This window comes from Manduca sexta, chromosome 16, assembly GCF_014839805.1.
Source record: "Manduca sexta isolate Smith_Timp_Sample1 chromosome 16, JHU_Msex_v1.0, whole genome shotgun sequence".
Taxonomy (NCBI): domain Eukaryota; kingdom Metazoa; phylum Arthropoda; class Insecta; order Lepidoptera; family Sphingidae; genus Manduca; species Manduca sexta.
The window spans coordinates 1,929,827-1,954,909 of record NC_051130.1 but is presented as its reverse complement, the minus strand read 5'-3'; the positions used below and the strand labels follow the sequence as shown (position 1 = coordinate 1,954,909).

General features: G+C 35.3%; 1 protein-coding gene across 4 annotated transcripts in view; it reads left to right on the top strand.

The window, feature by feature from the left end:
- The window catches only part of LOC115444103 (protein prickle), a 423,151-nt gene that overhangs the window by 307,685 nt on the left and 90,383 nt on the right, over positions 1 to 25,083 (top strand). For all 4 annotated transcript variants that reach the window (XM_037439365.1, XM_037439364.1, XM_037439362.1 and 1 more), the window contains 3 exons: positions 10,693 to 11,188; positions 17,152 to 17,265; positions 17,668 to 17,796. In XM_037439365.1, coding sequence (XP_037295262.1) covers positions 10,693 to 11,188; positions 17,152 to 17,265; positions 17,668 to 17,796 — 739 coding nt within the window. The remainder of the gene's footprint in view (positions 1 to 10,692; positions 11,189 to 17,151; positions 17,266 to 17,667; positions 17,797 to 25,083) is intronic.

Sequence of the window (25,083 nt, the reverse complement as noted above, 5' to 3'; positions counted from 1 at the left end):
ATTGCTGATACAATTTTGTTTTTCGATTACGAGTACACGGGTTCAATCCCAGTGCGGGTATTATGTTGTATAATTTATTCTAATCGTTTGGTAGTTAAAGTATTAGATAAGCGGTAATTTCTGGAAGTATCTACTGTTTTTTTAAATAAAACACACAACAAAAACATACAGTCGAATTAAGAACCTCCTCCTTTTTTGAAGTCGGTTAATAAATTTACAACTGATCGCAACACTAAACATGATAATCATACTGACCATTGAGATGGTGTCTCTCTCTAAATAGACCAGCTGAAGACTACGACGGAGACAAACCTGAGAGTAATAGTTAGCATTTACAATTGAAAGGATAAAGCTAGGGTGATTTTTTGACTGCAAATATTACTACTGTTTGTACAAAATATTCCTCACGATCCTGCATTGTGCTCAAGTTGTTTGGCGGCTATTGCCGATTCAATTAAGCTCTATATACAGTTTGTTATATACAAAGAAAGAAAGACATTGTTTTTCTTTCTGTATGAGCAAGGATGTCACCATTAGTTAAACTATTTGCTCATTGGCAGGCGTGTATTAAAAAAACTTTTCGCCTGAAAGTCAAAGTTACAATATCTACCTATATTTTACAATTATACTTTTTTTATTGCTTTGAATGACGAGTCGAGCTTGCCGTTCCCCTGATGGTAAGCGATACAACTGTCCATAAACAGTAGAAACTTAGAATTATTTTTTTTATTTTTAATATTTTAATTAATATATATAATATAATAATATAATAAAAATAATTAAAATCCTAACTTAGACTTATTTAACAATAACATCAATTCTTACAAACGACACATCCACTATATCCTCAAAGATTCATAACTCTTAACCTCGCATATTGTTCACTTGTATCTACCAATCTTGTTATTCCATTCACCTAAGAGTACTCAAACTGTGGTTTTATATATACTTGCTATATGTAACTTTTACTTTCTATAACACATGTTTTGGGTTATAATTATAGTCCAGGAATTATTTTTCATGTCATAATATGATGCATTCATGATTATAGCCTGTTTTGTGTTTAATAAACAAATAAATAAAAAAAAAAGAAACACCAACACCTTAAATTACAAAGAATTGTTTGGTATTCCACTGCGCTAGCCAGCAAAACATGAGATATTAAGTCGTATTATGTCCAATAGTTACACTGGCTACAATGTCCTTCAAACCGGATCACAACAGTGACTACACACTGCTGCTTGGCAGCAGAAATAGACATTGCGGTGGTACCTACCCAGGCGGACTCTCACATATGAGAGACCTACCACCAGTACTGTTTAAAACATTTATGAATTTTCTATAAATTTTGTCATACGCCACATTATTCATACCTAAGGAAATCCCGCAGCGCGTTCGTCAGACGGTTTAACATAACTTTCGAGTTAATGTTTACGTGACAGTTAAGTTATTCAGTTAAGTTGTCCAAGTAACGCGGACGTCCAGACGGGATGTTTTAATAACTGTCAACGATTTTAAGTTAATTGAAGTTAATTATAAATGGTGAATGTTTCCGGGTTTGATGTGGTTAGCGGGATTGCACATTAGAAAAGGATATATATGTGTATACTTACTAGCTTTTGCTCGCGACTTCCTCTGAGTTCAGTTTGTGATATATTTATATTTTTTATTGCTTTGAATGACGAGACGAGCGTGCCGTTCGCCTGATGGTAAATGATACAACCGCCCATAAACAGTAGAAATACTAACACCTTGAATTACAGTTACAAAGTATTGTTTGGTATTTCACTGCGCTCGTCATTCTGACACATGAAATGTTAAGTCTTATTGTGTCCAGTAGTTACACTGACTACAATGTCGAAACCGAAACACAACATTAACTACACACTGCTGCTTGGCGGCAGAAATAGACATTACGGTGGTACCTACCCAAGCGGGTTCTCACATATGGGAGATCTACCACCAGTATAATATAATGAATGCCTTTGTCATTTCTTGCGGTTCAATCTTAATCCGTACAAAACTTTAAATTCTATTTTTCCGTTTAGTCGTAAAAGGGTAACAGACAAATAGAATTACCTACTGTTGCATTAATTTAGTTTTAATAGGTTTTCACGCTTAAACATCATCAGCCACATTATCTCTTTAGCTTTTAGTTGTTCACTAATGTTTGTGCCTTTGGCGCATGTAACATCACAAAACTAGAGAAAGATCAGAGCTGGTTTTTATCAGCATATGCTGAGTTAGGGTCCCTTTTGTGACGAGCAAATTGATTTCAGTGTTTTTTTGTAATAATTATGTACTCATGCTTATAAATATTACCTTTCTTTCCTTCATATGTCTGTCATAAGTGTAAACATAAGTTTATTGTATATTGCCACGTTTCTACCCATGTTTGTGTTTGTATTGCTGAAGTACTTGATTGAATAAAATAAAATCTCTACTGGAGTTAGATCTCCCCTAAAGATTTCCAGATCAACCTATCGAAAGCAGCCCATCTTAATGACAAAATACACTCAAATTAATCTTCTCTTACTAAAAACCATCTCTGCTTTTAAAGTCACTCAGCGCATGCCGTATCACTCTTATCTCTAGTCCCTCACGCCTCATGTAAAGGCTCTTTAAGCTCTTAGAGCATGCGTGGAATATCGCGAGGCAATCAGTCGACTGCCGGCATAGCTCTCCCGGTATCTTAATGCGTGTTCTTATACAATTGTAGAAAGAATATAGAAATAATAGTGTTTTAATACTTCTGAGAAAAACAATGTGAAGACTCTGAACCGTTGAGCAAGTATCAAATTATACACAAAGTATTAAATAATATTTATTTTGATTAACGGTCAAAATAAACAATCAAGAATGCTACCATCAAATTGTTATCGTAATAAACCAATCGGAATAAATTATATTTTAAATCTACTTGATAATAAACTAAATTCAGACATATATATTGGTGGTGGTATATATTTTATATTCGCCCGGATAGCGACCACCGTACACAAGGAGTTAAAACCCGTCATAGTGGCCCACATAAGTGTGTCGCGTTTTGAGACCAGCCTGTGTATATGCGGTTCGTACAGGCCGGCATAAGTGTGTCGACTGGAGTGGGGTAATCATCTCTCGTTAGTCGACATTCTATTGGACCTTATTCCACTTACCATCAGGTGCAAAGGAGTCACTTTGTCATAAAAGAATATATATTATATACAAAGGTCTAATCCATCTCTGTTTACTTCCAATTATATAACTACTGATATTGTCTCGCTTTAATATCTAAACGCAATACCCGAACAAAAACTTAAATCTTCGCCATTTCCGGTCCACTGCAGCTAGAGGTCGTTGCCACCGGCTAAAAATGTTTAATTACACAACACGCTGAGGTTTAATAACAGTCGGAGAGATTTTAACGCCATCTAGTGTTTATAGCTTCAGTCCAATCACTAGAGAAAGCGTGATATTCTTTAGTGGAAGGTATTGGGTGTGATTCCCGGATCGAGGAAAACTTGTAGGTTTTTTTTTAATGATTTGCAAAGATCCCCACTAAGGTTGATAATAAGAGGTGTGAAATCTAAGGAAAGTTTTCACAACATGCTTGAAGGAGTGGGTTGCGACGAATCTATTATAGAGCAGTTTACGAGCAAGCGAAAGTTACAGTGGCATCTATTATATAGATTTTGGAATAGCAGAAGAGTTACAAAGGAGTTTTAATGTTGTAAAAGTTTTATATTATATTAATAAGAGCTGTGTTTGTAGACATTTTTTTTAAACAATATACAAAATACAATTACATAAAGCAATTACCATTGACGTGCAATTACATATAATGGAAACGATAGTACTGCATGCAGACGGCACGACAAAGTGATTTCATTGCGCCTGATTATAAGTGAAATAGCATCCCGATAGAGTATTGATGAGATTCGTCGCCTATCGTCACAATTATGTCGGCCTGATCGAAACTTTCGACATACTAGACTTTTACATACAGAAACCTCTTAATAATACCATTACCAAATACCATTGTCGACATCTGTTTATATTCAATTTGACCTTGTTTTTAGGTGTTTGCACATTTTTTTCCTACCCATTTTTTTGCCCAGAGCATGACGTCAGACTGATCGAATTAATTGTAAAATTTTCCGTTAATATTAAAAGGATATTGCGTCGTTTCTATTTTGGGAATTCATAAAAGATAAATTGTGATAAGCACATTGTAATTGAATTAAAGGAAGTTAAGATAACGGGTGACGTTAACAATAACTTCTTGTCTTTATCGGAACTTTTTATACAAACTTAGTTTCGGAAGTAACTCTACGGAAACCATTATCGACAACGATAGTAAACAGTAGAACATTGTACCTTTGTTACCTCGTTCCTACTTAATTCCGGAATACGAGTTTTTTGTTTATAATTATGTTAAAAAACTGAGCAATTTTGTATACAACGTGCACCCGATTATAACCTGTTTTGTGTGTAAAAAATTAATAAAGTTATAAAACAGTTACTTGTTATTCATATACGTATTACAATAAGTTCTTATGTAAACCTAAAGAGCTTGTTCGTTTCAAAGCGCTAACCTCCGAAACTACTGGTGCGATTTTGTAAATTCTTACACTAATAAGAAGCTATATTATCCCCTTGTTAGAACATTATCCCCTTGTTAAATCTAAAAGTTTTTTCATGCAATCAATGAACGTCCAATGCGAACAGAGCCTCAAACAAAAGGTGTTTAGTTACATTTTTTAGAGAGATAGATTTTGAAAATATTTGGAAGTAAAAGCGTTTGACATACATATGTGGATGAATTTTGGCACAATGTTAACGAAATTCAAGACGAGTATGTGTTTCATTTATTAACGCAATCTAAATGGCCTTGTATATAGGCTATTTTATAATTCGCAATTTAATGGAAATGGTCTTTCGCGACATAGGCACAAGTTAAATCTAACACCACATAAAATGATTAAACTTTTCTAACAAGACTCCGATGCAGTCGTGTTTGTACAATGTGTTATTTATTAGCCATTCCCGTCACATACGACCCCGGCCTATGGGAATGTCTGTCCGTGTACAATTTAACTACGCGCATGATTCACATTTAAATCAGATATAAAAATACAAACGGCATACCTTATTGATGATTTATGGCGGAAAGTGCGTTTTGAATTTAACTTCATCTTAAATAATTTGACATATTTGATCATGGGACGAATTATTCGCTCGCTTCAAGTTCCTCGGCTGGCTTGGACAGTTCCTACTCAGTCACAAAGCACTGTCTGTATTTATCCCCTAATATTAGTTTAAAGTTTTCAGCCTATGTCCAGCAGTGGACGATTCCCGACTGAAATGATGATGATGCTGGTGAGTTTAAAATTATTTGATTATTAAATCAGACGGCTAATGTAGATAGTACTGATTTCATTATATTTTACATGGGAACATAGAAACTTGTTGGTGGTAGGACTTATTGGTGGTGGTTACCAACAAAGGATAGTTTTCTCATAAACTGTTCCATCAGACATACTCACGACGCCGAATAAATTACTATTTAATCATTCCAAATGACCGTTACATTGTACACAAGTAACCAAACATGTCTAATACTATTGTCCGTCTGTTCGACAGCTGTACCTCAGTACTACACCTTGCCTCATCAATTATTCATGCCTTGTTCAGTATCTGTGCAAACATTTGATACAACATTGGATCCAATATTATTTTTGGCATCGGTTTTAGCTTCTTTTACGAGCAATTTTGGCAGTTTGTCAGCGTTATCTAGTACAGATGTCAGAGAAATTGTGTATCCATTATCCCCTTTTTCTTTTACACCGTGTAAATCCTGCGGACGGAGTACTGGAATTCCCCAGGTTAGCGACTGCAGAGGCCCGATGGAGAGTGAAGAGGGAATTGGTTAAGAATGGGAGCTCTTGTAGTATGGGCGGAGGAGAAAAGGAGGGGAAATGTTAGCGATCCCTTATAATCATCAATGATTAGTTTCATCCACAAATGTCCTCCGTGCATGGGCGTGCATTCGGTGTGGAGACCAAGCACACAAAAATTGTTTATGCGACAATTTCGTTTCTATTTCGCCTCGTATGCAAAGGGCCTTACCTCTAAGATAGAGTAAAGATGAAATTATCACCTCTAAAACAATTTACAAAAAAGCTTGATGTGATGTTTTATACGATGCGTATAAAACGAAACGAAACGAAGTCTACTGTGGTTAAAAGCACTTCTGAATGATCTCACGGGGCCCTACGATAGGCTTGCCTAGTGTTGGGTGTCAATACATTGATTAATTTCGTACGTTACTGTTAAAATCATGCATTGTATATTCATTGCGTATAGATCTTTTGTGTTAATAAAAATATTTTTCATTCTTCATTTTTTTTTAAAACACATCACTACCCATACTTGTCACTATGCCGATTTTAGATGATTTCCCAATCGTGCCGGTCACTTCAGTCCTATACACAAAGCTGCTTTCAATTAATCGGTTTACTCTTCATGAGACTACTTCACTCGTGTTGTCATTCAAATAGTTGACCAGGACTAAAGAAATGTACTTCTCCCCCTCATACAACTTAAAAATTCCCACAAAATAGTCGTTAAAAAACGAGTTACTAAATAACTCAATAAACGTGTGGCTCCAATAAATACGTGTTGAAAGAGTTTTATGAGGCACAAACGGCGCGCCCGGTCGTAAACACTGCCCGATGTTGCTGCTGCGGTGTCCAATACTGGGGAATATAGAAGGTCATATTATATTGATGCAAGTTTTAGCGACTACGCTCGGCGAGGCTACAGAGTAATTTTAAGATTCTCTACCACAAGACCACTGTTTTATTATACGTACAGGATATTGCGTTAATAAATTAAACTATGAACTCGTCTTTACCTCTGCTAACATTGTGCCAAAAATTATTTATTAATATGGAATATTTTCACTTAAAATCCCGGTTTCACTTTTCAAATTTTTTTTATCATTTTGTATTTTTGACTAATTGCAATGTTGCTGCTGCGACGAATCCTCTTAGTATTAGCTATTGATTTGATTTAAAATCAAATCTACTAAAAACCTACTTCTTTATTAAAGTCAGTATAACGCATCTAAGGATTCATTCTGTGTCGAATTTACTAAAACCGAACAACGTTACCATGTCTCGCAATAAATATTAAAATCAAAACATTGTCACAAACTTGGTATTTATAAAAGCAACATGGCATAACTGCACTAGAGACGTAAAACTATCGATAGAACGCTTTGATTTTTATCGACGTCGGCACAGCAAGCTGAGTGATGTATCGACGCTTATCGAGCGATCTGGAGCGATGCAGGATCGTCTGCATGCCATCCGATGTGAAATGACGCAGCGTAAGCTATATTAGCTGTAGAAAAATTATGTTATTTTCTTATTAACATGTAAATGGCGTTAATTCATTCCCTTTAAAGACGTTAAGACTCATTAAAAATTGACTTTTATTGGTAATACTAGTGAGAAAACATATGATTTACAAATAAATTATATTGCACTACCTACTGTCACACTGAAATACAAAAAAAAATAAGTACGTTTTTATACAATTTTGGAAATTTTTCGTTGTAATATAACAAAGAGTCTGATTTAATGCACTAAATATCGAGAAGCTTTCAATGTTTAATTTCTTGAAACCGTCTGCATAACATCGCGCCGCGCGCACGGCTAGCTGACTGACGAGTCTGCATAAATCTCTAACTGATATGGAGTTAAAAAGACTTTAAATAAAAATAAGACGTCTGCAAACGGACATTCCAGAAGATTTTCATAAAATCAAATATCAGCCCTGATTTAGGTTGAATCTATGAGGCCCCCTTCTTCTGTAATTAGGAAGTCATTTTATACTTAATGCTACTTTGGTACTTTCCAAATCACATACCTTTGAAATTTTTAAGAATAAATCTCGGATATGCCAGGAAGTTTGCATAAATACGTTAAAAATATTATTAAGTGGAACCAACATATCCGTATTACTCCTCCCAGTGGTGTTAGCAACGATGGGCTTTTCCCCAACGATAAAGAGGGGGTCCCTTCCCCGGAATCAAATATGTAACCTTCATCGCGGTGGTATATCATCATCAGCCATATAAAGCCCACTGCTGAACATAGGTCTCCCCAAAGGATTTCCATACAGATATCTCAATAGCGGCCTGCACCCACCGTGTTTCTGCGACCTTTATTGACTTCTCTGTACACCTAGCAGATGGACGTCTAACACAATCACGACAGTACATTCATAATCTATAAGCAAACATTTTGACCTATTTTTCAAATTCCGAACCTTTATAATCTTTATCTCTCTTTTTGTTAGACATTGAAATAAAACTATTTTGCGGATATTGTAACTTTGAGTTTTCTAATGACTAACACCTCAGCCAGGCCAGCGACCACGAAGGCTGTAGTAGTCAGTAGTAGTAGTAAGTGTAGTCTTCGAAACGTCCGGAGCAAATTATAATATAAAAACCGCGATAAAATCTGCAAAATAGTTTTATTTCAACGAACCTCTATGCTAAAAGGAAAATGTAACAGTAAATTATTGAGCAATCAAAACATGTTAGACCTCTAAGGGATAAATAGGTGAAACCAAACCAGTTGTTATCTGCTTTATCAAAGGAAGCGGTCGTTAAGGCTTGCAACCCAATAAACTGATGCCGTCGGCCGCCTTTCCTATGTAAATTAACAAATTGGCTTTACTAACTCGATAGCTGACCACGGTCGTAGATTCTAACTAGATGGGATAATACAACTTTAAACTTAGGGTTTTGTGCGTCAAAAAGAAAAAAGGAACAATTATAGGTTCAGTTTGTTGTCTGCAAGAAGAGAGTCTGGTGTTAAGTGAATGTATGAAGTAGTCCATAAGATTCTTAATTTAAAAGGAATCATTAATGCTCAAGTTAAAAGAAAAGAAATAAAAATTAGGTAACGGAAGACTGGGACTGCCAAAATCTGATTTACCGAAATACAACAGTAATTAGACATTCACCATAATTTTCTGTGCAACAATAGTTCTACAATAGTGGAGCTGGCCCATTTATGCTGTAGACAAACATATCTACAGCAAGGCTTTACCACTTTAATTTCACGCGAAGTTTTTTCAATGTCCTTTCCAGTAAACACGTTCATAATTCTAATGTCTACCAGTTTTCTAGGCTATTTGCCGAGGTATTTGATTTTCTCTAATAACCTTTAAAGATCTATGGAAATAGCTTGGAAAATATATTGCATTATTGAATTTGCAGCCTTATTAACCTATATTTCGTGAAGGGTGTCGGCAAGTTTGACTTGTTACTTGATTTATCTTGCCATAGTCCGAGGTATGTGGGACGCCTGTAACAAGTGACTCATGGTGGCAAATATTCCATTCATGAACATTTAAATCTTTAAATAAATAATTTATTGAAAGAGAAAGTAATCATTCCTATACATTCTGGTTTCCTTCATTTAAATTTTTCATTGATATTACTACGCAATACAACTTGTTTTTTAATATGTGCACAGCAGTCACCCCACTGCATCTGATGGTAAGTGGAGTGGGGTCCAATAGAATGTCCACTGACGAGAGATGATTACCCCTCGACAGTCGACACAATTATGCCGGCCTGTTGGAACTTGGGTATACGAAGGCTGATCCCGGAACGCGACACACGTGGGCCACTATGGCGGGTTTTAACACCTTGTGTACAGTGATCACTATCCGGGCGGATATAAAATATATCCTGCCACCAGCACAAACACAAATACAAACGTTAGTATTTGTGTTTAAGAGTCTTTATAAATAATTAGTGATATAACTCAACAATTATACATTAACAAACAATTCACTTTTCAATTCTAAAATACAAAGTTAACCATCTAGTCATAAACTGACTCAATATTACAAATGACTAATTAATATCGACTGCCTCGGTGGCGTAGTTGTATTGCACGTCCGGTACAATAGCGCTCTGAGGTCCTGGATTCGAATCCCGGGTCGGGCAAAGTGATATTTGGGTTTTTCTGCTGAGTATCAGCCCGGAGTCTGGAATTTGTGCCCGATATGGCGATAGGCTCGCCCCCTATCACATCATGGGGCGGAACATACTTGGCGAAAAGTGGGTGCCCTAGTTGCGCCTCTGCATACCCCTTCGGGGATAAAATGCGTGATGTTATGTTATGTTTTAACTTTTCTATTTACTAAAAAATCATCTAATCCACCTCTGAACTATCAGAATCAGACCCCTAGAGTCAAGAATCCTATCTCAGTCACTGTTATTAATCACTCACAAAACGTACCGTCCTACCATAAATCATAGAGCATTGTATGAAATAATTCCAAATGGTATTACACAGCGTCACGATTGTCTGACTGATGGCGCTCTCAATAGATGCCTGATGACTGTATCCGTTGAAACATATTGTTTTGTTGGCAGAAAATTAAATGTAATATCTATTTCAATAGAGTTGTAAAATGTAAAAAATGATGATTGTGTTTCATGATTTATTTAGTGTGAGTCTAGATTTCCATATAGAAGATAAAGATTATATGTTGAATTAAAATACATTATAGATTGAAGCTCCTCATGGCATACTCATTTTGTTAAATATCGAATAAAAAAAATGGATTTTTATCACAAAATTTTATTCATGTTCTTTAATTTCTTATGTTTTCTTCCAGGCCGGTGTGCAGAAACTGCGTGGTATCACCAACCGGGTCATCACCACCTCCGCTCCACGAGCAGACGTCATCACCGCCACCTCCAGCACCTGCTTCACCCATCACCTCGCCTCGAGCATCATTACCATCACCTCAACCAAGCCACAGCGGATCATCAGCTCCAAGCCAGTCGAACTCCCCGCACCCCTACTCCTACCCGAACTACAGAAGAAGTCAGCCCATCCAGGGTCATTATCCAGAATTCAATTTACTTCATAGTCACAGCGTGTCACAGTTAAACCAGCCTGGGCAAAGTTACCATTCGCCACAATCTCCTCAATCAGCAATGTCCCTTTCTCCACATCCTGTGCCTCAGGGCAAGTTCAGAGGGTTGTTAGAACATGCTGAACGGCTGATGAAGCCTGCTGACCCTCATAGGCATTCCCAGAGTGATGATGATTCAGGGTGCGCGCTGGAGGAGTACACGTGGGTGCCGCCTGGACTTCGGCCAGAACAGGTGAGTCTATAAATACTTATAATCTTTATTTTTATTCCTGACATATATTTTATTAATGAATAATATCATCTCTTTACATATGGAATCTTCGTCTCTTTACATATCTAATTCTGATTACATATCGAATTTTTCATGAAAACACACAAAAATCTTCCTTTAGAGTTCAATAATTAACTATCATGACAATAGAAAATACGCTAATACAACGTGATATTGTAGAGCCTTCTTATAATCGAATACATTAAACTTAAAATCTATCCCATATTTTTACCAATTCAATTATACACTATGATCACAAAGCTGACCAATTGGCTACCACAAATGTTTTACACCTCGCACATAATTCGCAAATCATTTTTTTTCATGATCCATTAAATCACTTGATACACTTGAAGACAATAATATCCTATCAAAATAAATCGATAGCTTGTTAGTTGTTATCGATCTATCTGATTATCAACGTTTTTTAAAGATGGATCTATCTCCGATTATCTGTATATTTTTTTATGTTCATCAGGTTATCTATCTGTAATCGGTTCATGGCATCTAAACGCGCTCCGTCGACCCCGATCTTCAAGTGGCTTGATCATTGATAGTAATCTGCATGACTCGCCGAATCGGTCTGCATTAGGGCCAGTTGTTTAATCCATCGTTATGAGCAACGTTAGTTAATGTATTAACATCTTTTGGGTATGCAATACAGGTCACAATATGAAAGAGTATTTTGAATTATCATTATCTTGACATAAAACTGTTCTAAAATGTTGTCAAAAAATACTATGGTTTATTGACCCAATAAATTTTGGCCTAAGGAAGCTATCAAGTGTCCCAAAAGTATAGAAATTCTGAACACAATACATGGTATAAGACAGTAATAATTGATCTGTAATACTTTTTCATTATTTTATTTTAATAATGAGCTTGGGCTTGTTTTTTACTACGGTGGGTTTTTTACCTTTTATATCGCTATCTAGTATTAAAACATTTTGGTTGTTTTGTAATTTCATTTTAAATAGTTAGTTCTGATTCATAGTTCTGTTGTATGCTGAACATGTTTTTTTTTAATTTTTAGTAACATAACACCCACCCACTAGCTAATATTTATTAACTAATCTTAAAGATAATTAAACATTTACGGACAGTTTGGAGCAACCCGCTCACTGGTCTACGTAAAGGCTCGCGGCATTTACTTAACTCCGCCCATGCATTTGCATTGACGTTTTTACTAAATGGCGAGATAAGCATGTTCTGATTCGCCACGATTACTCTTAAACAGAGGCAATGCCTTTCAGTACTTTGAATTATAGTACTGTTATATAAAAATACTAGCTGCATGATTTTAACATTTAGGACGCATTCAATTAGTCGCCAGCCTGTAGCGTTACCGTCCTTAGAGAGTTAATTTCTAATATATATATAATATCAGCCGTGTATTATATATTGTCCCACTGCTGGGCACGGATTAGGCCTTTGTCTACCACGTCGGCCTTATGTGGACTTCACACGCCCCTTAATAATAATAATGATATAATAATATCAGCCCTGTATTATATACTTGCCCACTGCTGAGCACGGGCCTCCTCTACTACTTAGAAGGATTAGGCCTTAGTACACCACGTTGGCCTAGTGCGGATTGTTAGACTTTACACACTCTCGAAATTCCTGTAGAGAACTTCTCAGATGTGCAGGTTTCCTCACGATGTGTTCCTTCACCGTTAAAGCAAGAGATAATTCACAGAGAATACACACATCATTTTAGAAAAGCCAGAGGTGTGTGCCGTTGGGTCTTGAACCTGCGGACATTCGTTGCGGCAGTCCGTTCCATACCCAACTAGACTATCGCCACTTGAATTTCTAATAATCCTTAATAATCACGTAATATACGGACCTAGCGTAATTCATGCCTAAAGGCCCACTGGTTTTAGCGCAGAATTATCTGTCAATCAGTCAATCAATAATATTATGTTTAGCGGCGATAGCCTAGTTGGGTGTTGAACGGACTGCCGAGACGAATGTCCGCAGGTTCAAATCCCAAGGGCACACACCTCTGACTTTTCTAAAAAGTCATGTGTGTATTCTTTGTGAATTTATCGTTCGCTTTAACGGTGAAGGAAAACATCGTGAGGAAACATGCACATCTGAGAAGTTCTCTATAGGAATTTCGAGGGTGTGTGAAGTCTACCGATCCGCACTAGGCCAGCGTGGTGGACTAAGGCCTAATCCCTCTCAGTAGTAGAGGAGACCCGTGCTCAGCAGTGGGCAAGTATATAATACAGGGCTGATATTATTATTATGTTTAGCAAAAGTGTCTATATTATTATCAGATATATGTTTCTTCATTATCTGTATTTTTATACTCATCTGGTTATTTTAGTCATTTAATTATAAGATCAGATAACAATGATTCCCTTCACCGTTGAAGCGAGAGTATTAACAATGAATACACACAATATCTCCGAATATTTAGGCGCGTTGTAATTTGGATCTGCGATCTTCATCTCACCATTCCGCTCCAATCCCAACGAAGCTTTCATTGAAAACTAGTACTCTCCTCGCTCCTATTTAAAATATGGACGTAAACATCGAATGCGACTATTGTCTGTCCACAAAGCTTTTGTTTCAGTAAAGTTTGCACGTATTTTGACAATCACAGGCTTTTGTGCAGTAGTTTGTATTGAAAACGGTGAAAACTGTGGGGTAATGGATGGTGCGTGATGAAAATGTATTCGTAGTTCTGTGGTTATGAAGGTCTATAATACCATAGCTTTAATGGCGAAGGTAAAACCTAGGATAGCAATATTTTATAAAATACTAAGATACATTACCGAGGAAACTTGCATATCTATGTATAATGATTTCTTCTGTTTACGCGAATGTTAGACTTTAAAATAAAACTATTGCGCGCATTTAATATTATAATTTTCTTCCAACGTTTCAAAGACTTTGCAGTCTTCGTAGTTCGTGGTCACGGGACGGACTGAGATGTTCGAAATATAGAGAGAAAATTATAATATAAACACCGTGATAAAATCCGCAAAATAGTTTTATTTTTCTGCATACCTATGATTTCTCCATAAAAAATTCCGAGGGTACGCCAAGTCTGCCAATCCGCACTAGACCAGCCTTATAGACTAAGACCTAATCCCTCAGTAGTAGAAGAGGCATGTGCCTTGAAGGACTGCATGTAATACACCACTGGTATCATTAAACCTATATCTTAATTCTACTTACCGAGATTACTCTTGCGTGGGCAGACTGTATAGAGATATGTGGTACATTGTTGGTATGGCAGTGATTTCGTGCGTCATTATAAGCGCATTATCGCGTTTTGCACACGGTCGTAACGCAAGTCGATACTTTTTATGTCATTATATTGATATTACACGGAGAAAAACATGGCGGCTATCGGGCTTCAAACATTTTATATAAATCAATGTCGTAAGTTTATTTATAGAAATATTAAACTTGTGTCTTTTTTATGGGTACGGTAAAGTAACACCACTATACCTGATGGTAAGTGGAGTGGGTCCAATAGAATGTCGACTGACGAGAGATGATTACCCCTCGACAGTCGACACAATTATGCCGGCTTGGTTGGTTGTATACATGCTGATCTCGGAACGCGACATACTTTGTGGGCCACTATGGCGGGTTATAACACCTTATATACCTTATATACAAGGATCGTGTTTTTTTTTATTCCGTATAAGAATCTTTAGAATCGGAATATTCCCAGAGATTGACGCATTCAAATATAATCACTTAGTTTATAACAGGCCAGTAGAAACATTCATTATGAAATATTGAAAGTTAGAGAAAAAGTAATTATAATGCAAATTAAATTCAATATAAAAGCTACCTTTTTATTTAAGTATTATGATTCACTTGAGTCTGCCCACTTATTATATACTTAATTAGTTTTATAGATTATTTTCATTCTTCTTTCGCAAGTGCTGCTGCACTTAGATCACGAATTTGGAATTCAGTTTATTTATCAACTTAAGCACGTATTACACTACTTTTTTGTTATCGTAGTCTCTACTGCACCTTATTTAAAATAAACATATAAAAGCAAAGATTAAAAATTACATCAAAACCGCCATTCGCCTCCTCATTAAGATCCAAATGTTTTCTAACAAAGTCTAGACTACAATTAAAATTCAAATATAACATCCAAAACTCCACGCCGCGAGCCAACAATAATGAGACAAATGCTTTGAATAACAAATACTCGTATAATTACAAAAACAAAGTATTAAGAGGTTCGGAGGCGCGGCGAAGCAAAAAATTAAAACAGGACTCCGGGGCACTCCCTTTCTAATGATGGAATGAGTTTAAGAAAAGTTTTAAGGATAATAGCACTTCGTATTTGAAGAAGTCGTTTTGTGAATTTTATTTGGCTATGGTACTTAGATAATTGGTATAAAAATCATTTTTTTTAAATGAAGATATAGTTAAATTTAAGTGCTTAGGGCAGTTGTTTTTAGAATAGGAGATACAATAGAAATCTCTTTCAAATATTAGAAATTCATGAAGCCAGATAATATATTATGAATTAAAATATGTCACAGCAGTTATAACAATGATTTTAGCTCCAAATTATACCTAAAAGTCTTTACACCAAAGCTCACTACTTTTTGGCTGCAGAACGTAATAAAGCCATGAACCCAGACATAATGCTATCGTTCCCAACCAAGTTTTTATTTCACTACTCCTACAAAACAAGACCTGTAAAACTATATTATCTCCATTAAAAAGAAAGTCTTAAAAAATGATTTATTTTATGAGATATTTCGTAGTTAATGAGGTCTCACCCACACGCCGCTTTAATCGAACTAGTTTCGCTTGTACTCAAAATTCGACCACTTATTTTCACGTGCATTAAAGCCATTTTAGCTCAGCAATCAATGTGATTCTATTGCTTAAAACATTTTTTATGCATACGCCCGATAGGATTTATTCTCCTTTGTTGAAAAAAATCCAAAATATCTTTCTCAATGTCTTCCCACTTTGTACAAACTCGTCAGCAAAACTTCATGCTCTCTTTTGTTTGTTTGTTTTTAAAAAATTGCTTGTTTTTTCTAACCACTAAAATTGCAAACAAAACTAGGTTATTTTAAAAAAAAATATATTATCGTCTCTTTAGTTTTAAACCTATTTATTAACATTTTATTATTATTTATTATTACCAAATCCAGTGATAGGTTCACGAAAGACAGACCACAGACTCACTGTATTCATTTAGCCAAGAAAAACCCGGATCCCAAATATTTCTATAGCTCACGTACGAAACATAAAATAAGTATGATATCATAACCGCCCTATCATTAAGCTCATTTAGCAAAGCGGCTTACTGGCCGGCGCTAATGAATACTCGACGTGCACAGAATATACACTGGGAAGTATGTATTTCTTATGTCTGCTGTTTGTTCTTTGAAAGTTGAATTGCATTCAATAATAATCGAAGATGATTCTTTTTGTGATAATTTTATTTTATGTAATATGAAATATAAATTGATTGGAATTTTGGAAGCTGTTGTTTACCAGATTGACGGTTTGTTTTAACCCAGAGTAACTTTTCCGTAACAACTTTCGGATTTATAATATTACTAATGTTTGCTCGCGGTTTCACCCACGTGAACGAGTTTTCCGGGATAAAAATCTCGCTATATATTTTTCCGGGATAGAAAGTAGCCTATAATCGTCCCAGGGTGTGAAACTATCTCTATACCAAATTTCATAAAAATCCGTTCAATAGATTTTGAGAATATTGATAACATACAGAAAGACAGAAAAGGGTTGACTTTGTTTCATAATAAGTATAGATTAGATATTATGGGACTTTGTTTTATATTAAGTATAGATAGATAGATTAGATATTATGACACTTTAATACCAAAACCTTTACATAAATTAAATTCTATACGTCATCAAATCTTACGTGAGTTTCTCTTCTATTCCAGGTTCACTTATACTTCTCAGCGCTGCCGGAAGACAAGGTTCCGTACGTGAATAGTGTTGGAGAGAGGTACCGGCTGAAGCAACTCTTGCAGCAACTGCCGCCGCAGGATAATGAGGTCAGGATGGTTAACTCTTATTTATATGTCAATAAACACCTTTTTTGTATGACTGATGATGATGAGATCCTTGAGTTAATGCTAGCAAAGATATCATACTCTAAATAGTGGCAAATCTAAAGGCCAATAAAATAATTGGTGAGCTTGAAGATATATCAGGCCATAATCTAATTGAGACCACACGCCTACTTATTTTACATATAAGACAATTTATGGGTTCATTTTTCGAATTTGAAACCTTTTCATGTATTTCTTTCATTACTATTTATTTTAGGATCCCTTGACATAAAGTAATTTTTAGTGTAAAATTCTCACAAATACTTCTTAACCCAAAATCTGAAACTTAAACTTCTTGTCATACTTATACACCACAAACTTATTGCAACATGAATACATTTCCAGGTGCGGTATTGTCACGCACTCTCAGATGAAGAGAGGAAGGAGCTGAGGCTATTCAGTGCCCAGAGGAAGCGAGAGGCGCTGGGGAGAGGACAGGCGAGGCAGATCCATGCGCCGGCGCCATGCGAGAGGGTGAGTGATTTGTTTTAACATATATTTGTGAACTGCTAGATCTGTACTATCATTTGGATGTTAAATTATTGAATATAGTGTTTATACTATTCGTCGAGAACGTACGAAGAATCAAGATATTATAAAACATATGGTTCTTACTTACTCTCAAGTGGAGTGGGGTTCAATAGAATGTCGACTTACGAGAGATGATACCCCTTGGCAGTCGACACAATTATGCCGGCCTGTTAAAACCGGATATATACAGGCTGACCCCGGAGTGTGACATACTTACGTAGGCCACTACGGTGGGTTTTAACACCTTGTGTACGGTGGTCGCTATCCGGGATATAAAATATATCCTAACACCAACAACTACTACGATACTTAACTATTACCACTGCTGAACAATAACCGTCCTTATTGGGACTTTATAACTAACACATACATAATTCATCTATTTATCAAATAATTTATTTCGAAAAACAAAGTTTTGATTTAAATGTTTTTAAGTGGATAAAGCATTTAACACTTCTAAGATTGTGATAGGTAGTGCAAGTAAAACATCAATAACTTATACGTCAATTTGTTGCTCTACTAAAACGATATACAATATTACAAACACAATTAACTTGACTATTCAGACCACGTTCTGTCGCTAAGTTAATTTGGGAGCTCGGGTAACTGAATCTTGTCATAAGATAATTGGGAAACATGACACGTCGGGAAGGAATATTGTGTTTATGAGTTCTCCGGGATAAATGCATGACATCATCTTAGAAATAGAGCTTGAAGTCTTCGAAAATTAAAATGAATATAGTAAAATAGATTTTATTACTGTGTAGTAATTTCTTTATTGAAACAAACGAATTATTAAGGAGTGTCAACAAGAGTATCGCAAAGTAATTATGTTAAAAAATGTCACGAATCTACGTTCGTTAATGTGTTCAGTTAGTTTTGTAATGTCTAGTAATTGTACTGATTACAACTCTTAAAATCGTAATAAGTAAGTACTGCATGACCAAGTGTAGAAACAAACAAAACTGGTATGTTTTGAACTCTATGATGCAAGAAAATTTTTGTTCAATTCGCTCTTAAAAAAACTAAAAATCTACTTCGAAAATAACACCCTCATATCGAACTTTATTTTACAAAAGACATTTCGTTTTTTATTTTAAAAGGGCACGTGGTGCTATTAATTATACCGACTTGACAAATGCGGTGTACATACACTGTCGGCAAACTCTTCGCACTTTTACTTCCAGGGAATATCGGGCGTGGAACACCGAATATAGTGCACAAGAGAGCGGAGCGGTCGCTGTTAATTTAGATTCCTAGTCGAAATTTCGAAGATTATCATTAAGATTATATTGAATGTTTTTAATTATAGGTTGAAAAAGAAATAATATAAAACAAACACACACGAAAGAGCCAATTCAATGAGGTCTATACTTTATTTTATAAGATAAAAGATTCACTGGTAAATACGCAAAATGATAGCAATAAAACCATATTTTCTTACATAATGCTAGCCATTCCTGGATGCTGTAGCCAATATAACTACTGTTCATAATAATAATTAACATCTCATGTCTCAGGATGGCGAGCGCAATGGAATACCAAACAATACTTTGTAATTCAAGGTGTTGGATGGTGTTCCTATTTATGGGTGGTCGTATCACTTACAATCAGGCGAATGGCAAGTTTTTCTTGTCATTTTAAGCTATAAAAAAATTATTTTTGCGCAAAGCCTCATTTAATGCTGAGTTATCACTACAACATAGAAATGCACGATACCAAAACCGACATAATTGATGTTTACAAAACAAACGAAATATTTCGTTACAAACCGCTGCCCGCTCCGCTCAACGCTCTCCGCTCCTCTCCGCACCAAGCCCCCACCCCCCGATTTTCCCTGTTAAGCGCTACATTTTAATCCCGCGCCGTAAATCATGGCGCCCCTCGCTGTGCTGCAATTGATGCGGACCATTTTTTTCCACATCTTACTGTTTGTTATTTAGCTATTTATCTTCGGCTTGGCTTGTACTGATAAGTTTATCCGATTGAGTGTAGGGCCAATTAATTGCAGATAAAGTATAGATAGTTATATTATTATGTGTATTCTTCACATGCGAAGATCCATTGGGGTACGGAACATCACAATATCTATTTCTGCTTGCAAACAGCATATTTGCGAAGTTCTTTCTGGGTAGTATATAATAAATATGTCTATTTCTGCCGACTGACAAAGTGTGCCTGTCTTCTTCGGTTTGTAAAATATACCATTGTAATTATTGGGCAGTTGGGATTAAGGATTTCAAGATGACGAACGTATTGTAGTCGTTGAAAGTTTGCTTGTTTGTTTGCAGTCGTGATGGATTTCATCAGGAGAGCGACATGCTCGTTATTCAGCTGAATAAAAATAAACCTTCCAGTAATATACTTAATGAGCATATTGTTTAATCAAGGACCGACATTACGTGACGAAAAGAGGGAGAATAAAACCCTACGTTATACAGAAATCAAGCCTCCCTCAATAAAAATAATGAATAAAATTCCTCAAATTAAAATTCCCAATTAAGTAAAAGCTTTTAATTACTAGAATAAAATTAGTGAGCCTTAACAATTTTAATTCTGCCGCCCTCCGTATTGTTTGTAATTAAGCCCCCGATCTTGAAGTCCAGGGTTCGAATCCGTGACGTCTTCATAATTGTCTAACTTTTAAATTGCTTAAGTCGATGAATGGTTATTTAGTAGAGATGAAGTTGCGAGTTTTAGGTAGGTACAATATTTTTGTAGTAAAATCCATTGTTGGCTAAAAAATATTTTTATTAACTGCAGTAGTTCACAAAGTAAGACCTCGATATAAATCTAGTTTTTGGACTTTATCGCTGGGTTTTTGTATTTTAATTTTCTTCCGACGTCTTAAAAACTTTGCGACCTTCATCGTCATAGGGGGCTGATGTGTTGATCATACGAAAAGTCAAAGTTACAATATCTACCTACATTTTACAATTATTGAAAACATTTTTTTTTTTTACTGTTGACAGTCCGATCTATGCAGAAAGTGCTTACAATATCTTAAAGTCTGGTAGCCGTTTTTTTTCAGTCTTAGTTTTCATTTTCGACATGTCATTTTCGCGTAAACATAAAAGATCATTATATTACATTCCTCGAATAAATCTACGAACATAAAAGTGTTATGTCGCGTAATACATATACTCACATACAAACGTAAATCCATAATATCAATGCAAGACTTGGTCTATTTCTTGTGAAATATTTAACTTACATTTTAATTATTAAAGAGACTTTCAAACGAGCAGAGTCGCGAACAAAAGCTGGTTAAACATAAACCACCCTCTATTCAGAAGTTCAATCAAAGGAAATTTGCGAAAATCACCGCAGTTATGAAAACCATCAGAATTCCGCTGTACCCGCGACACCGTGAAATCACTCCCCGTCCCGCCACCGCTGTCCCCCGCCGGTGGCCAATTAGCGATCAATGTAGTGGAAATACTTGCCGGCATTGTCGCTTGCAATGGCGGCACTCTTTCATTTTAGTCGGGCTACGTCTTCATTGTATATGCGATACGTTTTTGAATATTTTTAGAAGAAATATTTCTCTTTTGAAATTGCTGTGGGATGGATATTATGCGATGGTATCTAAAACGTCTTAAGATTACATAATTGGTTATGTGCATTAGTTTAAAATGTAATATTAAAAAAATACTTATAGATATCTAATAGGTTATTTAGATAAAATTTTAACTGATACTTTCCGCTGTTTATAAAATTCAGGCAATATAATGCTCAGCTTTAACCAACGAGTCTGGAAGCCATGAGTCCTATTATGAATTCCTTACACAACGTAGGTGAATAATTCTTATTTTATTCATCCCCTACAAAGATAAAAAGTTGCTAATAAATTGCCCTGTTTAATTCATCCCTTATAGAAAAAATTTTGCTAATAAATACTCTTTCGGGTAAAGCTATTAAAGAAGTCGCCACCAAATGCCGTAGCTCTGTGGACCCGCACATTCGTTAAGAGATCCTCCACTTTTACTGCAGTTGTTATAATAGAGCAAGCCGTACTGATTTTATTGTCATCGTAAAATAAAATCTACACGCCTACTTCAAAGGGTTCGTTTTAACTATAGTTTTAATTATTCCCATTAAGCGGTCAGGTTCGAGGCGAAGGAATTTGTGGTGGCCACATGTCAGATGTTACTAAAGTGTTCGTAACTAATAAGAAATAAATAAATAAGAAATAAATTTATTTTCCAAAAAGTTACACAAATTATACCAAAATAACTGTTTCTTATATTTTAGAATTATACTAATACGTAAGGCGACTATGTTCACACTTTTATATCATAAGGGGTAGGCAGATGCTATTGATCTCGCAACTCGCCTGGGACGGTACGACGGATGTGTCGCCAAAACGGAATTAAAACATACATAGTGTACATAAACATAGCATCACACACACTTAATTAATACTCACATGTTTTAATTGTCCAATCAAGAAATCAAACTAAGAACCTTACTACTCACAGCTGTATCAAATATTTCTACAGGGTTAACTAAGATCATAATATATCAGCTGGTGTTATTATATATTATTGTATTACTAAATTTCATAGAAAATAAGACATTACGAAATTTCACATAAAATATAATATTTATCAATAATCAACCCTATGTTCTTTATTCTATATTACATAATTTTGTATATGAACACAGTGTTATCATGTAACGAAATACAGATGGCTCTGTTTTCAATATATGGTAATGTGAGGTGTGTTGGTTTATACCAAAGGGGAGACGCGGCAATCATATTTTGTTATAAGTTATTTCATTTGTCTTTTATCGGGTTTTTATTATTAATTCTGCAAATGTCTATACTTTTCACTATAATTACATTCTTATTTACTTAATTTATGATTTTTTTTCGACTTATTTTGTCAGTATAATACAATCTTGCAGCGAAAACGGTAGAGTGACCACATAATATACCTAATGGTTAATCCAGCGAAAGACATGGCATATTTCCATAATCACCATAATTATGTTGGCCTACAGATAATAGCTGAACAGTTCTTTTAAAAGACACAATAGGAATATGACCATCAAACCAATCCACAGCTTCAAGGCGCATAACAATATTAAATATGTCTCACACTAACAGAAATAATAGATCTTATTCCCACGAGAACAAATCCTAAGCAAAAGACAGTTAATTAGAGAAAGTATGTGATAACAAGTCTCACATTTTCGAGATCGCGGAAATGTTGAACGTTGAATGTAAACTGCCGGGAATCGCAATATCCCGCAATTGATGCTACAATTACGCGTTACTTTGAAGTGAGGATTCCTTTGAGTACAAGTACTCTGCAATCTTCACATCTGGTGTGCAGTAGGTAGGCTAGGAGCTACGCTTTTTATCGGTCGTAATAGGACTTTGCGTGAAATGCTAAGACAAATCTATATTCATATTTGATAGTTTATAATAAGCGATTGCCTGGATACTTATAACCCATTTGCCTCTTACCTCCAGTCAAACATTGTGGAAGCAAAGTTATTCCGATTTAAAAAACCATGCAGCCATTACAATTACTGGACGTTATGAGAATAATTTGTTATGGGTAAAATATATGACTGTTCTTCGTTCAATGCATCATATTAATGTCTGTAGACAATAACCGTGAATAATCAGAATCGCATTTTAACCCTTAATTTGCATAAAACGCAGAAAGTAGCCTTAAATTAACGAATGATAATATATTACTACATTATTTTTGCACATAAAACTTTGAAATAACAATCAATTACACACGCATTAAATTAATTAACTACGTGTGCATTGTGCATATGCAATAAATCTGTGCGACCGCACCGCACATATATCTGGGTGACAAAGACCACGTCACCTCGCACAGCACCACACGCCCCATTTAACAAAGTACTCGAGTGCCATGTGTTGCTCTATTATGTTTTAAATACATACTGTCGCGTGAGGGTTTTGGAGTATTTCGTATTTAATAAGAATAAAGAAGTCTTATAAGAGGACTGTTTCGATTTGTAGGGTTTGGTTTCAAGTGTCTAGAAGAAAAACATATGATTCGACTTTTTATTACGATTTTTAATTTGATTTACGGCCTCTTATTTTAACAATTCTTTCAACTAATTAATTAAAAGTGTAGAGTCTAACATTTTATTAAGTTCTACCTTCAACGCTTTTAAATCATTCGTGCTACTAACTAAACCATAATTCGTTCATAAAATTTTACTATTCTAAATAATTCTGTGAATATTATGTCCAATAAAAAAGACAATCTCATAAGAAATTTCAACATCTTTTTAAAGCGACGTCGACCCCAATAAGCCACCGTTAAGCGACAAATTATTGTCATCACATAAAAATATTAGTACAAAATTATGTTTCCCATTTCTATAAAAATTCCACATATTTTTTTACGGCAAAGAAGCACCGTGTTGTGATATGATATGAAAATTCATTTCTATTCAAATAAACCGAACTGGACATCTGTGATTACGAAATAAAAGTTTATGTATTCTGAGCTCATACTTGCACATAACTAGGTGAGCCCTGACACGGGTTTTAATATTTTGTCTTTTAGTTTTTTCGGTTTAATCTCCTATACGACTGAACCGATAACCACACATTTATCTAGAGATTTATATAGACTAATCTGGGTAATATATTTTAATACCACAGGAGATATAAGGCGTGCACCGCGAGCATAAAACTAGTCTTAAAATTAAGATTATGACGGTCTCCAAATGGCTTCACAAAGTAATGCTTTCTAATGATATTAAATATAGATCTGAGAAGATTAAAACTCTTCTTATTGTAACTAAATACTTACGTTGTAAGGGACAATGTTGCTTTTTACTTTTAATGCTTATGTATGAAGAATTAATGTGGTGTACATTCTTTATGTCGAAATTTTGTGGTTAACGTACTTGAGATTACTAAAATTCTTCCCACGGTAAACACATTTTATAATGTAACTTATAAAATAAAATTTGTCAAAATGTCGCTACTTCTAGCGTTTACCTATTAATATATTATTTAATTGTAGGTAATGATTAGATATTGCTAACTAGAATGTTTACCAGCTCTTTGAATATGATTTTTTCGAAAAGTTTCCGTTGCTAAATAAATACTTTTTTATTCTTATATGCTAGGCAAAAACAATCCAAGGATCTCTTCTCAATCCATCTTACTACCTACTTTACGCCATGACGATTTTATTCAAACATTTCACTGCCATATTTCTA